Source organism: Apus apus, chromosome 5 (genome assembly GCF_020740795.1).
Source record: "Apus apus isolate bApuApu2 chromosome 5, bApuApu2.pri.cur, whole genome shotgun sequence".
Lineage (NCBI taxonomy): Eukaryota > Metazoa > Chordata > Aves > Apodiformes > Apodidae > Apus > Apus apus.
In genome coordinates, this window is record NC_067286.1 from 59,704,100 (window position 1) to 59,719,320 (window position 15,221).

General features: G+C 37.4%; 1 protein-coding gene across 2 annotated transcripts in view; it reads right to left on the reverse strand.

Moving 5' to 3' along the window:
- Nucleotides 1-2,072: 2,072 nt before the first annotated feature.
- HIF1A (hypoxia inducible factor 1 subunit alpha) overlaps nt 2,073-15,221 on the reverse strand; it is a 34,394-nt gene continuing 21,245 nt past the window's right edge. Inside the window, exons 7-15 of one of the 2 annotated variants that reach the window (XM_051620972.1) lie at nt 14,077-14,183; nt 13,754-13,901; nt 12,613-12,833; nt 12,147-12,427; nt 11,510-11,629; nt 10,918-11,309; nt 10,033-10,141; nt 7,182-7,308; nt 2,073-7,015 (exon numbers count right to left, since the gene is read on the reverse strand). In XM_051620972.1, coding sequence (XP_051476932.1) covers nt 6,864-7,015; nt 7,182-7,308; nt 10,033-10,141; nt 10,918-11,309; nt 11,510-11,629; nt 12,147-12,427; nt 12,613-12,833; nt 13,754-13,901; nt 14,077-14,183 — 1,657 coding nt within the window. In that variant the 3' untranslated portion in view covers nt 2,073-6,863. The remainder of the gene's footprint in view (nt 7,016-7,181; nt 7,309-10,032; nt 10,142-10,917; nt 11,310-11,509; nt 11,630-12,146; nt 12,428-12,612; nt 12,834-13,753; nt 13,902-14,076; nt 14,184-15,221) is intronic. The other variant, XR_007889637.1, reaches the window with a different exon arrangement.

Sequence of the window (15,221 nt, forward strand, 5' to 3'; positions counted from 1 at the left end):
ACAATGACACAAAGCTTCGGGCACAAAAGCATCTTTCCGTATTTATTTTATTTCCCGAAAGGCTGCTGGAATCCAGCCTTTAGCTGCCTTTGTAGATAAGTAGGAAACAGCCGGCAGGTCAGTATCTGTGGTCTCTGAGCACCAATTGCCGCTTTCATTGACGGTAAGAACTAGTGGAGCTGTTAGATACGACCTGGACAGGTTTTAGCAGCTGCAGGGGAAGAGCAGCACCTGCTGGGTTTTGGGTGGTTTGGTTGTTTGGTTGTGAAAAGACATTTCAATTTGGATTCCTGTTTAAGAGACGTAGGGCAATGGCCCCATTCATCCAGTACGTGACCCCGTCTTCAACAGACTGTACTGGTTTTGAAACAGAATACCAGTGCTGCTGGAAAAGCAGTTACAATGGACTCCTCCCCAGTGGACTTAAGGATTCAAAGCACAAGCAAGTTAGTAACTGACACATGGTGGAGTGAGTTCATCATTGCTTACACATCAAGCCAAGCCCTACTTAGTTACCTGAGTTATCCCTTAATTTAAAAGAAGTTGTGGAGCTCAACTCTGAGGTGGTGCTGAATTTGTGAAGCTTGACTGTGTTTTCCGATTTATTTATATTTTTTAAAAAAATTTATTTTAAGCATGCAGTGAATGTTGTGGTTTCTCAGAGATGGATGTTTCAAGAAATGCTAGATGGAAATGCCTTTCCCCCCCCCCCGAGACAGATGGGGCTGCACATCATGGCACTGTAATTGTGTAAGATCATGTAGGATGTAGTGAGGCTGAGGCTGCCCATATGTTAACATCTGCCAAGTCTTTCCTTGCAGAAAGTTTGGCTACAGTTTGAAGACTGAAAATGCAGTGGAATGTCAAATTCTCCTTCTGTGTATATACAATGAAATACAGGGTCAAGATTTAACCTAATTAATCCTTTAGTTTTCTTGAGAAATGGTGTGTTTTCATCTAGGGCTCCTTCAGATTTTTCATTATTAAATTTTCATTCTTAATACACTGTCTTTCAAATGAAAAGAAAAAAAAGTTTAAAAATTTAAATTATTTAAGGAAGAATGTGCTGGTTACTGTATCTTCTTTTGTCTTCATATTTAACCCCTAAACAAATGCTGTTTGCTCTATTCATTCCTAGCTTATACGTTGCAAGTTAAGAAGCCATTTATTCTGCATAGATTTAAAAAAGAATACAGGGTTCTCCAGTTGCACATGGCAAAAGACAACTCCTTTTTAAAAAAAAAAAAAAAAAGTATGTTGTATTATTGTATTGGACCACATTTTCAAATTGAAATTAGGAAAATCATGTTTAAATGGATTTTCATGAAAACGAATCATAGATCTATTTTATTAAATAGTGTATTCAAACTTCTATATGTACAAACATACAACTAATACCAAATAACAGGATCATACTCTATTGTGACAGCTCTTGCACATGCCTTCTGCTCTCAGACTTCCCAACCAAGCCAAAACACTGCAGAAGATTTTTAATCTGTGCAATGGGAAGCAGAATTGATTTAACAAGAGGGCAGGAGTCACAAGTTCTTGATAATAATTTGCATGTACTGAGAGCAAGTGAAATCACCTGGAGACATGATTTTGGATTCAGACTAGTTTCTGTTTTGCTACTAAGGGCGTGTTTGATGCGATAACTCAGAGGTTTCATAAACGTTCTCTGACCCTCTGGCTCCATATCTGTTGCTCTCTGTAGCTTCCCACAGGAAAACCTACACCCTCCCTCATGTCTGACTCCTTAAATTATGTGCTTAACCTCTTTTGTTTGTGCATGTAGTCTGCTTAATTCAGGTGGGATAACTGTTGTGTCTGAGATGAACAGGATTCAGCTGTCAGGGCAAGACACTAATTATAAATGCTTTTGGAAGACAGATGAGATGTATGCTTAGTGGGAAAGTTTCTGGCTTCATCTGTAGGTAAATCAGACCTCAAACATGAATGGAGTTTTAGTTATGCTGCACAGTGGTTATTTAGTTCACTTTGAAAAGTGGTTTTGTAATCTACCTTTTAAAACAGGGGTAAGAGATGAACAGAAAGATCAGAGATGTCACAAATTAGAAACAAACCCTCTCTTTTATTGAATTTTATACTGTTACACAATCAAAAAGAAATACAGTCACAAGTATGTCAAAATGTTTCAAGAGAAATATCAATTGCAATATGTTGTACTTGGTTCCAAAAAAGAATTCCATTAAAATATACCACTTCTTCATGAGAGAATACTGCTATTATTCACAAAATCTACCGTACTGTATTAATCCAGTAGCAAACTCTTTTAACTTTTTGGTAACTTGGCAAGCCTTGCTCAAGGTAAACAGGGAAGCAGAAGGAAAATGACAAATCATTTTTAGAATTTGGATCAAAAAAAAATTACAGTTCTCTAAAAGGGACCTTTCCAGGGAGCTTAATTGCTAATGGCATTTTTAATGAAAGCTGGATACCCAACTTACATGAATACCTATGAAAATTATCTTCCTACAAAGTACTCCTGTGAAATATTTCTTTTCATGCTGGACAATTACAGTTTTAATGTGCATAAGTGCTGTGACATTTGAGTGAGATGTGTGTTGTGTTCAGCAGCAGCTAATTGGAGGGGATGGGAACAGATGGGTTGACCTCAGGGACATTGAGCCTGTTGGATAGTGGTTGGGCACTCAGGACTTCCACAGCACTGTGCATCCAAGGGACCCCTTCATTCAGCAGTGAAACAGGGAGACAGCTTGCTAACAGATACTGGTGAAACAGCCCACGTTTCTGCCTTCAGCTACCATTGTTTAGCTGCTTCATTAAACAGCTATTAAAAGAATGAAAACTTACTACTAAATACACAATAGCTTAATCTGTCATCATCAGACTTTTTTGATCCTACCTTTGTATTTTGTTGGAAGCAAAGGTGATCAATTCATCCAAAATTTGAAGTCTTTAAATTGTCACCAGTGTTATGTGTAAAGTTTTAATTGTTCTTTCTGGCCTTAACCTGTGATTCTTTAATTCAGTAATTACTTAGGAGAGTTTAATGTCTGTACACAGACACACAGGAAACTGAATTGGAAACCCAAAGGTTTTCAAAGATCAGCATAATCCAAGCCTACCTCACTACACAGGAGGAAAGTACAATAGAAGGATGTACTTTGGACTCAGGCTACTTTAATTTATTCAGTGTATAACACCTGAGATCAAGTCAGTGGACAGCAGACATAAGTGACTTTTTGGGAGCTACACCTGTAGTTTGTTATAACTACTTTCAGGTAAAGGAATGAATGATGGCATCATAATTAGTAGTTTAAAAATTCCTTGACCTTTTCACAAAACCATCATTGTTGTTGATAAAAACATCACTTGGAATCCATATGTAAAAATAATGATTGTGCTATGCCATGGAGGAGGCATGGCTTGACTACTGCAGTAGTCACAATAACCTTCCTGAAGCTTAGTTATTTTCCTCAGTTTATCATTTCCACATCATCTAGCATGTTCCATATGCAGAAGGAAACACTACCTGCCTACAGCTTCTTTACTACCACTGAAGAATGAATGCTCTAATGTAGTGCCTCAACATTTTAAAAGGTAGCAGGTCAGCAAAGGAAATATTCAGAATCAAAATAAGAAAGCATTTAGAAGTTAATGTATTCTAGAAACTTGTCCTCCAAAGAAGGTTTAGACTCAGGGTGTGTATTCCTAGAATCATAGAATGTATTGGGTTGGAAGGGACCTATAAAGCTCATCTAGTCCAAAGAGTCTAAGAAAAAAAAAAATAAAGGCACTTGAGAGATTTTGTGACTTTACATTTACATTTTGCAAAGATCTTACAAGACCAGAGCAATTACTGTTACTTTTCCTTGCTTTCACCAATCTCTCTAGGAGGTTGGGTGGTTGGTTGTTGTTTTTTTTTTCCTAAAACAAACCAATACAGCTATTGCAGTTAATTCCATTAATTGCATGTTTGTTTCACTTCTACCAGGGCAGTAAACAAAATGCTCTGCCTTGTTATTATGTATAATTAAAAAAGTGTGAGTTAGGAAGATTCTTAGATGAAACATGGCTCATTTAAATCCACAGCTGCTGTCATTAAGACCAGAGATTATACCAGCAGACTCATAACCATAAATCATGTGGGACACTTAAGTGTTCCTCCTCTTTTAACATTGATTTTTCTTTATGAAAATTGACTGCCCTCTTAAGTTACACTGAAGAGGAACTGACTGACCCAAAAAGGTCAGGCTTCTCCAAAATAAGGTCAAGAGATCAGCAGAACAATATCAAGCAAGATGCTATGAAGTTTCTCTTGGAGATGAAAAGGGATAACCCACCAGGCCAGCTCAAAGCTTGCTGGGGCTGTGAGAAAAGCAGAACCCACTTGTATCTTTCACATCTCTGCAAAATTCTCCTCCCTGCCTCAGACAGGTTGTGTCAATCCATGCAGAGCAAAGCAGGGTGCTGGTGCTTTTTTTACTAAGCCTTTAGCACCATCACTCTAAAACCTGTGAGCTGCTGCCACAGAAAGGGATGCCATGGGAAGAATGCCATCCAAGAGACCTCACACTGCAGGTATGCAGCAGCTCTGCTGCTTTTATCCAGATAAAATTTGTAAGCTTTGCACACTTAAAGGCTGCATTTAAAATTCAGCAGCAGGGGTGTATGTTCAAAATGTTCTCTGAACAAAGTTTCATCTTTAGCTTAGAGCACCTACATGCTTTCTCCTCTTTCTGCAGCTTCTACTCAACCTTTAAGAAGTATGCAGTTGTCTTCTGCTATCAGTGCCTTATCCTTTTTTTTTTCAGTTGGTAGCTGATAATCTCCATTTAGTTTAGTACACTTGTGTCAGCTCAAAGTGCTCATTTCACTGAAAGAGTAACAGAAATTTTAGGAAACAGGTTAAGCTTATGTACCCCTATATTAATTTCAAAAGAGTCTGATGAAAGCAAAGTTTCCAAAATAAAACAAAGATAATTCTTGTGACACTCCACATTTGATTTCTTGCATTGAGCTAGGGTTTTTTTTTTAAATAATTTGAAGAATGCACAGAATATCTTGACCATATTTACACATTACAAGGTTCTATCAGTAGCATAATGTTTTATGACAGCAAAATGAGGAAAGTCACCTAGTCAAAGTTACTGAGTCAACAGCACAAGAAAGTAGAATAAGCTTTACCATAAATTACCAGCTTATTTTTAAATCATGCAGTTTTGTGAAAAAAAAAAAATAATTCCATCTTTAATTGATCACTCCTGTGAATTTTATTTTCCTGCTTTCTAGTGTTACCTTGATAAAGCTTCCAGAGACAAGCCTTTAAGTTGTTCATGCGGAAGAATCTTTCCACTCTCAAGTAACACAAATATGATGTCTCCTCCCTTTCAAGTTTGCTAACTGGTGTGGATAACAGAGTTAAAAAGTTTAACATCTTTGGCGAGCAGTAGTACAACACTGTCTGGGAGACTTCAGTACTGAATAGGCTCAAATAATTAACACAGAGATGTTACAATCAAAATAAGGGAGCAGTGATTTCCAATCGACTCTAAGTTAAAAAGGGAACACTGATGAACAACAACCACTAACAAAAATATAAATTATCTCATTTCTCTCAGGTAACACACTCCCCGAGGGGGCCTGGTCCACGTATAGTTTATTGATGTAAGAAAACAATACAGTTAGTGTTAGATCCAACCACAAAGAGCAAAAGAATGAGTGAATGAAGGTTTTGTACAGTACATATAGGAAAATAAGATGTTTGTGACAACTATATATTTCTAAATAAAAAGGCTTCTAAATATATTCAAGTTATTGAAATCTACATGAAAACATATGGATGTTAATAGCAACAAGGTGCATAAAACCAAAACATCAAAATATTGAGCAACTCAATGAAGTACTAGATAAAACTCTGCTAACAATGCAAGATGTTTTACAATCTGCTTGAAATATCACCTATACCACACAGGGTAAGCTGAACATATAGATTTAAGATCATACACAATATTAGCATTAACTTCAACAACTACAGGCAGGGATTTAATTTTTTTTTTTAAGCTGGCAAAGTGACTACTTTAAGAACATCAATCTCTCTCTAAATTGAGAACATATCCAAATAAAATGCTGCTAGCCCTTTCCAGATAAAAGCCTTTCCTTTGACTAACCACACTCCTGTAAGTCAAAAGCGTAAGACAGCATTTCAGAAAAATGTATATTACAACGTGACTAAAATAATGACATAATCCAGGTTTAAACATGATTTTCATAGGCAAACAAAAGAAGATTCTTCTTAAAAACTAGTTTTTATAAACGCAGAATATATTGCATGATGAACTGCTGGTATTTTTTAAGAAAATATATTGTGCGATTGTGGCTACAATGCACTGCTGCAAAGCATTGTTGTTTCTTATAAAAACTATTGAAATAAAAAAAACTTATTTGAACATAAAGAGTAAAGAGAGCACAAGTCTTCCAGCTACCTATGAAGAGCAGGATGGAAGGATTGCCAGTTTTTCCTGTGTTGGCATTTTACTAATGGTAAGTTTTGGTGACCAACTCCCCAGCCAAAAAATAAATAGTTTTTTAAAATCAGGTGCATATTTCAAAGCTGCTATTGCAAGTGTTTTAAATGTAATGGACTTAAAAGTGTATGTACCAAAGAATTATAAAAATGCACTATAGTTTGAGTTATTGTTACATAAAGAACACATTAAAAAGACTGTCAAAATAAGTAGAAAGGGGATCAAAACGGAACTAACTGAATTAGTGCAGTACTGTAGCCAGGCTTCTAAAATCAGATATAGAAAATATAAATAGACTGCTTTAGGTGATGATTCACCAGTGTCCAAAAAAGAAACAAGTATTGTGAAAGCTCAGTTAACTTGATCCAGAGCTCTGAGCAGTTCTTCACCCTGTAGCAGGTTTCTGTTGCCTTGTACGGGCGCGTTTACTTCGCAGTCGTAACTGGTGAGCTGGGGTAGTCCACTTTCATCCATCGACTGCCCTAGAAGTTTACTTGCTATGTCTAAAGAGGGAGGGGGAAGGAAAAAAAAAGTGCTCTTTATTCATCATGCTTAGCCTTTCCTCCAGAGTTGTTCAGAAAGGAGGTAAGTTTGGATAAGTTCCTGTCACTCAGTTCTCTTCCGAACAGCCCCCCCTCCACCCTCCTCTACATGCTAAAAGGCACTGACCAGTTGATAGCAGAATGATTGTCTTTTGCTCCACTCCATTAGGACCAGTTGTTTTGCATCCCTTTACACGCTTCCAAGCAAGTGATGCATTTCCTCCACGGTCACCTGTCTGCTGGAATAAAGTCCCCTGGAAAGAAAGAAAGAAAAATCAATCTTCTTTATTGAATACTGTCTCTTCCTCCACATCCCTCTTCCCAACTAACACTTTCTGTCACTGATTACTAGTGTAGGCATTGTAACAATTTAAAGTGGAATTCATTCAGAACCTGGGGAGAAACATTATTTCCAAGTATACTGGCCTTGAAAATTATTTAAAAGAAACTGAATCAGGTTTCAAGACCTTACTTCCCTTACAGAAGACAATTACTAAATCCTGGTTATCATCAATTACCACGCTCAAGATTAGCATGTTCATGTTCACATACACACCCATTTAATTACCACTGCTAGAGTGTGAGTAAGCAGCAGGTTTTCACTGCAGTGTCTGATGGTTTTCTGCACTGGAACTAATAGTGTAGACAGGAGATTCAGGAACCTCAGTGGGTCGATTCTATCTAAATTTAAGATGTAAATTCTGCTTGCACTCCAGTTATTGCCACCAAGCCCTCTGACCCAAATCTTGTGGGGAATGCAAAGCCATTCTGTTGCAGACATTGCTCCTTAGCATATTGTTTTGACAGCAGGAGAGAAGATGCAGAGATTAGAAAGCTTTTAAGGGCTCCATATAATTAGGATAAGTAAAAAGAAGCTGCCACTGAAACAGATGGGATAGAAGGAAAAAAACACCATCTCAGTATGGAGTTTGCTAGCAAAAGTAGTTGAATCTGCAAAGTTTTGTCTTGTTAGCAGTAATGAATGCTGCAAAAAGAGGAAGAGGTATTTCAGAATGCTACCATGATCCTGAACACTTAAAACAGTAAAGAGGATGTGTTTTCAGGTTCTAAAAAAATCCACACAAGTCAAAAGGACAGTTGTATAATAGAATTAAAGAACTCCCAACTTGCAAGCTGCATTTCATAGTAAGGTCAGTCACCTACATTGTTGCTGGTTTCTTTTTACCATGAATACAATAAAACCCTTAATATTAAGATACAACACATACCTCTCTCAATGTAATGATTCAGATCCTTATTTCATAATCTTATGGTAACACATTTCGCCCTTGTCTAATTCTCCTGTTTTCTTGAACATTGAAGTAGTATTTTACTTTTGTCTTGACTTGTTTTCACTCTTTGCAAAGTCCTGCTTCCTTACAGCTAAGAAGCTGTAGCAAGTTTTTGCACAATCCCAGAATACCATGTTTTATACACTTGGATTTACCATCATTTTTCTTCTCTGCCATGTGCAAGGCCTAGTTCATCCACTCAGAAATCCATTATGGGAAAGGAGCCAAACAACAAAAGCACTTGTTTGAAATAATGTCAGTAAGACCCAGCTACATGGAAAATATAGCTTCTGCCTGTGCAGAAACCATCCAAATATTTACAACTCTTTTGTCAGATACGGTAAAAAGAAAAAGGTTTAGCAAAAGGTGAAGCTTTAACCTGTAAGCATTAAAAAGGCACTAAGCATAGAAGCCTAAATGCTGTTACAGCAGTTAATGATGACAACCCATGTTATTGTATTTCATCAGCAACACTGTGGCAGCTGTAGCACCATCCCATGAGAAAGAGGCAATGAAAGGCAATACAATTCTTGCAGAGCTTTGAATTCTTACAGGGCTACTGGAAGCAGCAGAACAACATGCATGGAGGTGCAAAGCACTTAGCAAATGAAATCAATGGCATAAGAATGATGTTGGTTTTTTGTTAAATAAAGCCTGGTTGCCTCAGAAAAAAAAAATGGACACGTAAAAGCGCTCTCAACTCTTCTAGAGGAAGACCTTAAACCAGAATGGTGATACAGGAATAACTTTTAGTTCAGATGAAAAATAAAAATGCACTGTAAAACATGATGGATAGCCACACCTAGGAGATGGACCACTAGAGAGACAAAGAATCTCAAAGGCTACATTGCAGCTGAGGAACTAAGAATCAATTGTGAAAAAACTTAAGCAAAGAAGGAATTTGCAATGAAGGCAAGAAGAGAAAGAACAGTATGTAATGGCCAAGTTCAAGATTTCAAAATACTAAGAACTGACAGCAAGAGACAAAGATCACGGACACAAAGTACCCTTGCAGAAAATAACAAGCTGGATAGCCCAAATGAAGCGACATAAATGTAAGAATAACCAAAAAGTTTCTTTTGAAAAGCTGAGATGATGATGAGCTACTCACCATCGCACGCACTAATTCTAGAGAGTGTGCATGAAATGAAAGCAGTAGTATATACATTTGCTAAGTGACATGAATTCTGTTCCCTTATATGGTTCAGATGGTCTTGTTATCTGATCAAACAGAGCAATCTCAGACTTGGTGGAAAAACAAAAGCACAGAAAGAAGCCTAAGAGCACTGTCTCCCCTATTGACAAATCTGAAAATTGCATTTAAATTAAGAAGTGAAACATTTAAATTAAGAAGTGAAACAAATATGGCAATTATAAATTTAAATTTGATGTCTTACATTTGTCCATACTCCACTGATAACACACATGTTCACAAAAGAAGTAAGTACCTTCTATCTAATCAAGAAACATGCTTGGGTATAGAGGGCATTTTTGACACAGCTGACAGAGATAACTAAAATTAGAGTATCTGCATGAATGTGGGAATTTCACAATCAAACAAGTATTTCTGATCCCAAGATTCCACTGCTTACCAATGGCTAAACTCAGAGGAGTCTGCACTGATGCCTCATTTAAGAAATTGCAAGGTTAAAAGTGAATATTTTAAAATGGTAAAACAAAACTCACAATTCCAACTGCCTGAAAAAGTGAACCATCATGTTCCATTTTTCGCTTTCTCTGAGCATTATGCAAAGCTAGCATCTTTGGATTTAGTTCTTCATCCATTGCAGTAGATCTAAGAAAAATTGATTCAGGCTGTTAAGACGTTTCTACTATCCTCAGGCCATATCCCTTCTTTTGTGGACACTTACATACAATATCACAGAACTGAATTTATTAACTCTACTACTTTTCTTTCATAATTGACTCAATTCAACAATCATTGTCTATGACCATAGTGAAAGTTACAGCTTTTAATCTTGCTGTGAAGCTCAGAATGAGCTTCTTTGCAGAAAAAGTCTGATCTGAATATTTCTGTGTACAGATAAATCTTCTATGCATCAGAAGTCTGATTTTGACTTTGCTGAGTTTCTATAATGATAAATACCTGCTACAAATGCCACAGTCCATCATTATGACATCTGGCTTGCTTTAAAAGCAAGAAGTGGAAGCACACAGACAGTGGATGCCTCTTACCTCATAACAAAGTGAGCAAGAAAAGCACCAGAAATACTGTGTGGGTTTAACTCCTGTTCAATTGCCTACTGCACATTCTTTTAAAAAGGCTGCATGTCAGATACAAGAGCAGAACAAAATTATGAACACAGTGGGCACACAGCAGCTGCCTATTACATAAGTTGTTTATGTAAAGCCACTGCAAAATTAACTTGAGAGAACCTTACCAGTAAAATAAACAAAAAACTTATTTGAAAGGTCCAAAAATTTAAACGTATCAATTTCTACTTTGAAGTAGAAAGCCAAAGACAACATACAAGAGTTGCAGTATTTCAGACTGTATTACAGCTAACTTCTGGAACAGATGCTAGGGCTTAAGCTTTGGTTTTAAAATACCTTTTGTTCAGAGTGACTGTTAGCAAACTGGGAGCTCCTGGACAGGATTTTTCCGTCTGATCCAACGTTCCTTTTCCCCCTCGGTTCGGAGACGCGGTTCGACTCCTGTTGCCACTGTAAGGCGATGCTGGGGCACTACTCGTTTCACTGATGATGTGGGCAGGAGATGAAGGTGCAAGTAGCGTCTTCACATCATCCACATGTTCTGTCACTGGTTTTTTTTCATCAGCAGTACTTGATGGTGTCTGAGGCTGCTGGAAGATGGTAATGGCTGCATTCTGAGAGCCGGATGAACTGCTTTCCAGTGGAGACAGCTGATCAAAGGAGCGCAATTGGAAGTCATCATCCATTGGGATGTAAGGAGCCAACATCTCCAAGTCTAAATCAGTTTCCTGTAAAAGATGAGAGGTATGACTTCATGGCTTCATTAAGGCTCTTCCTTTTACCAAATCCTTACCATATATTCCTTTGCAATTTATTTTAATGAAAATATTACATAAATGAGGAGGAAGGTTCCTCAAGACATTCTAAGAGAAGGCACACTGAGAATAAGTATTAAGATGATACAGAATGTTAATTTTATGTACATTACCTGAGTAGAGAATGGATTTTTTGCTTCTGTATCTATCGCAAAGAGTTTCTCCACCAATTCCAATTTGAACTCAGCTATTTCATTATCCACATGAAAGCAGTAGTCGTTGGGACTACTGGGCTGTGAAAACATTTTGAGCAGAGTTTTAAGCTTCTGTCATTACATCAGTTTGCATTGTGTCTACAGATTCCCTGAAAAATGTTCTAATGTAAAAACTAATTCCAGGCTACAGTTGCATAAAATTAAAACAGGGGAAGAAAACACATTTCTTGGTATGCATGCAAATTTACCCCATGTGGGGAGCACACTATTTATTTGGAACCTGGAAGAAGCCTTTACAGTAAATTATTGCAACTAATATGCTGTTCAGAGAAGTTGTCTCTGAACCATTATTTTCTAGAAAGGCCAGTCCCAACTTCATTGTATCTCTATCAGGTGATATTGCACATGTTTGCAAGACTCACTTTAATGAAAAGATAGTTCTCAGTATGAAAATGTATCTTTTTCCTCAGATCATGTCATGAGCTTAACTAAGTCACAACTTAGAAATAACATTCAATTCCCGTCTTGGCTGCATCCTTAACCAGTTTGGCTCCACAAGTCCCCACAGCACGTACATTTTAATTAGGTAACTAACCTCAGGTGAACTTTGGCTGGTACTTGCATCAGAAGGGCTGGTTGGTTGCTCTTGCACCTGAGGCATGGTAAAAGAAAGTTCGAGTGGCTCTGTGTTTGGCTCCAGCTTTGATACAACCTCTCTATTGAGTGCAGGATCAGCATTGCTACGAAGTGGCTTTGTAGTTTCAGAGGCAGGTAGTGGGGACATTGCCATATTTATATTCTGCAATTTCTCACTGGATGAGGGGAGCATTACATCGTTATACAAAGGAACTTCATCACATTGTTGTTCATCAGACTCTATAAAAATTAAAAGAAACCATCAACCTAAGTAACAATACCGTGCGTGTCTACGGGCCTCATTAAATTTAAACAGCAGCTGAAGTATCACCAGGCAAGTGATACTGGGAGGTTATTTTTTGACATTTACTCTAAAACACTAACTTTAGTAATTTGCATGCTCTCAATTTTAAACACACACCCACCATTACTGCTGAAATCTAGAGAGATAATTGTGTCTCCAGCAGCTGGGGCCAGCACAGTTAAAGCATCTGGTTCCTGTTTAAGTTTTTCAAATAGGCTGTTGGTATCATCCAGGTCATCTTTGCTGAATATTTTGGTCATTTTCATATCAGGAGACTCCACTGGTTTTAGCATACACTCGGTTTGTCCAAGGGAAAAAATCAAGTCCTTCTGAACAATTCCACTGTCAGACAGGGAGGAAGATGACTGTTAAAGAACAGCTAAAAGGAATAAATTCAGGCTTAACATTTTTGTAAGTAAAAAAACCCAAACTAAACCAAATCAAACAAAACTCAAAAAAAACCCCAAAACCAAACCAAACCCAAAATCCACCACACACACCACAATATTACCAGGATAGGAGCTTTAAGAATTCTTTTTTTCTTACTCATTCCTTCCTCAAATGGAACAGTCAAAGCAAGCACTAATTTTGTTGCCATTTTAAAAAGTGACAAAAATAAATATGCTTTTCTGAAAGCATTGATAAAGTAAGAAGAAAAAAAAGTTAGGTATTTCCTAAAATGCTTTTCTTTGTTTTAAATTAGTGTGCAATATGTTGATAGATTAACAGTGGTACATTCACTAAAGTTCTGATAAACTTATTTAGGACTACTGGGCAGTTGCAGAAAAACAGTCAACAAGTCTGCCTTCAGTTTAAGTTTTCAATTAAGAGGAATTCTAAAGAAAAAAATAAATGGGATTAAGACAGACACCATTACTCCTGCTCTGACTCCATGGCTAGAAGTTGTTAGTGAAATTCACTGCTCCAGACTGCAGATAGAGAACTGGTCTAGAATGCACACAGATTATCAAATGTTTCCACTGTGACAGAAGAGGCTGACCCTACATTCATTTCCCTGCAGAAATCTTCCTGCCGGTATCACTAGATCAAAAAAAATATTCTGTTTTCAAATACAATTCCTGATCCTAGGACTGGTAGTATTCTGAGCAACATTTCATGGGTAGGAAAGAGTGAAATCATAACATATTCAACAGGGGCTCACATTCTCAGCGAGCTGAAAAAAAAAGGTGTGGTGCCATCAGAACCTGACTTTGTCTTCAATAAAGATGATGACAGAAAATAGCAACATCTACTCAACTTACCTCAGCACGTAGTTTACGCACACTATGCACTGCGGCTGAGAATTCTTAGTGTTGTATATAACAGTTGCTTGAGTTTCAACCCAGACATAGCCACCTTGTTTAGCAAGCATTCTGTACTGTCCTGTTGTCACCTGCCCTTTTGTGAACACTAAAAGCAGAAAGGACACCAGCTTTAATTACAGGCAGAGAAAAAAACAAAACCATGGAAGAATTAACTGCAGATTCGTCTCTGCAATTAAAATAAAGCTCTCATTCTGCTGCTGCTTCCCCCAGTGATCTCATCTCTTGTAGTTGGAGGGCTTGAAATACATCTTTTCACTTACTGTCGTGGTGTGTTTTGGTCAGATGATCAGAATCCAGTGCATGATAGTACTCATAGATTGAGCGACCCAGGAGTTCCTCTGGCTCATAGCCCATCAACTCTGTAATTCTTTAAAACAAGGGGAAAAAAACCTACTAAGTAAAAGCAGACATGGACTAGCACAAATACCAGAGCATTTGGATGCACATCTACAAAAATCTTAGCAGTCACTTCCATGCACATTAGTAGAAATTTTGCTTTATTGGGAGTTTTAAAAATAAATCTGTATTTTTTTTATGTTTCTTTAAAAGAGAAATTTCAGCAGGCACAGGATTTTACTTCTCAATCAGTATTTATAAATCATGTCCTATGGTAGACAGGATTAAGAAAATCCCTGCTTTCTAGAGCTAGACTTTTTTTTTCCCTAAAGGTAGACCAGCTACTTACAGACTAGCACATCCAGCATATACAAATATGAGAACTGAATAAAAAAAACAAAGACATGCTTAAGCAGTTTTAAACCTGCAACTAAGAAATTACATATCAGATTTATTCTTCCCACTCGAACCACCACTGCCAGCTTTTTAAAGAAAACAGTATGTTCTTCAGCCCCCAGAGGGCACTGCTAACCAGGGGAAAGCTTTTATTTTGCCCTATTCTACATGTAGAATATGACCAAGTAAGTACCTTTGACATTTTCAGTCACATAAAGCTAAGGTTTCTGCAGAGAACAGCAAAAAACCTGCACTAACATCACTTTGCGTCTAACACAGCAACTAATTAGAAGTTTGTTTTTGTTGCAAAGAAAAGGAAACAGGGAGTAACAAATAATACCCAATTAAAAAACCAAACCAAACAAAAAAAACCTACCAAACAAGCAAAAAAAAAAACAACAAACAACCCCAAAACAAAAAACCTCATGTCAATTATTTCCTTCACTTCTGTTTTTCAAATTTGTCAAGGTAAGTTTCCAGAGGACAGTAAGAGCAGTCTTATGTATTTGACTACATCCGTGGTTTGTACCAGAACACAAAAATCTCATTTTCAACAGCAGATGAAATAGTACAGCTGAATTTTTGGGGCTTTTTGGACTGAGGAAAGCAAACACCGATCTCCCAGAGGAAGGGAGAGGGAGGAAGCATTAGCAATAATGCATCTGACTAGCAT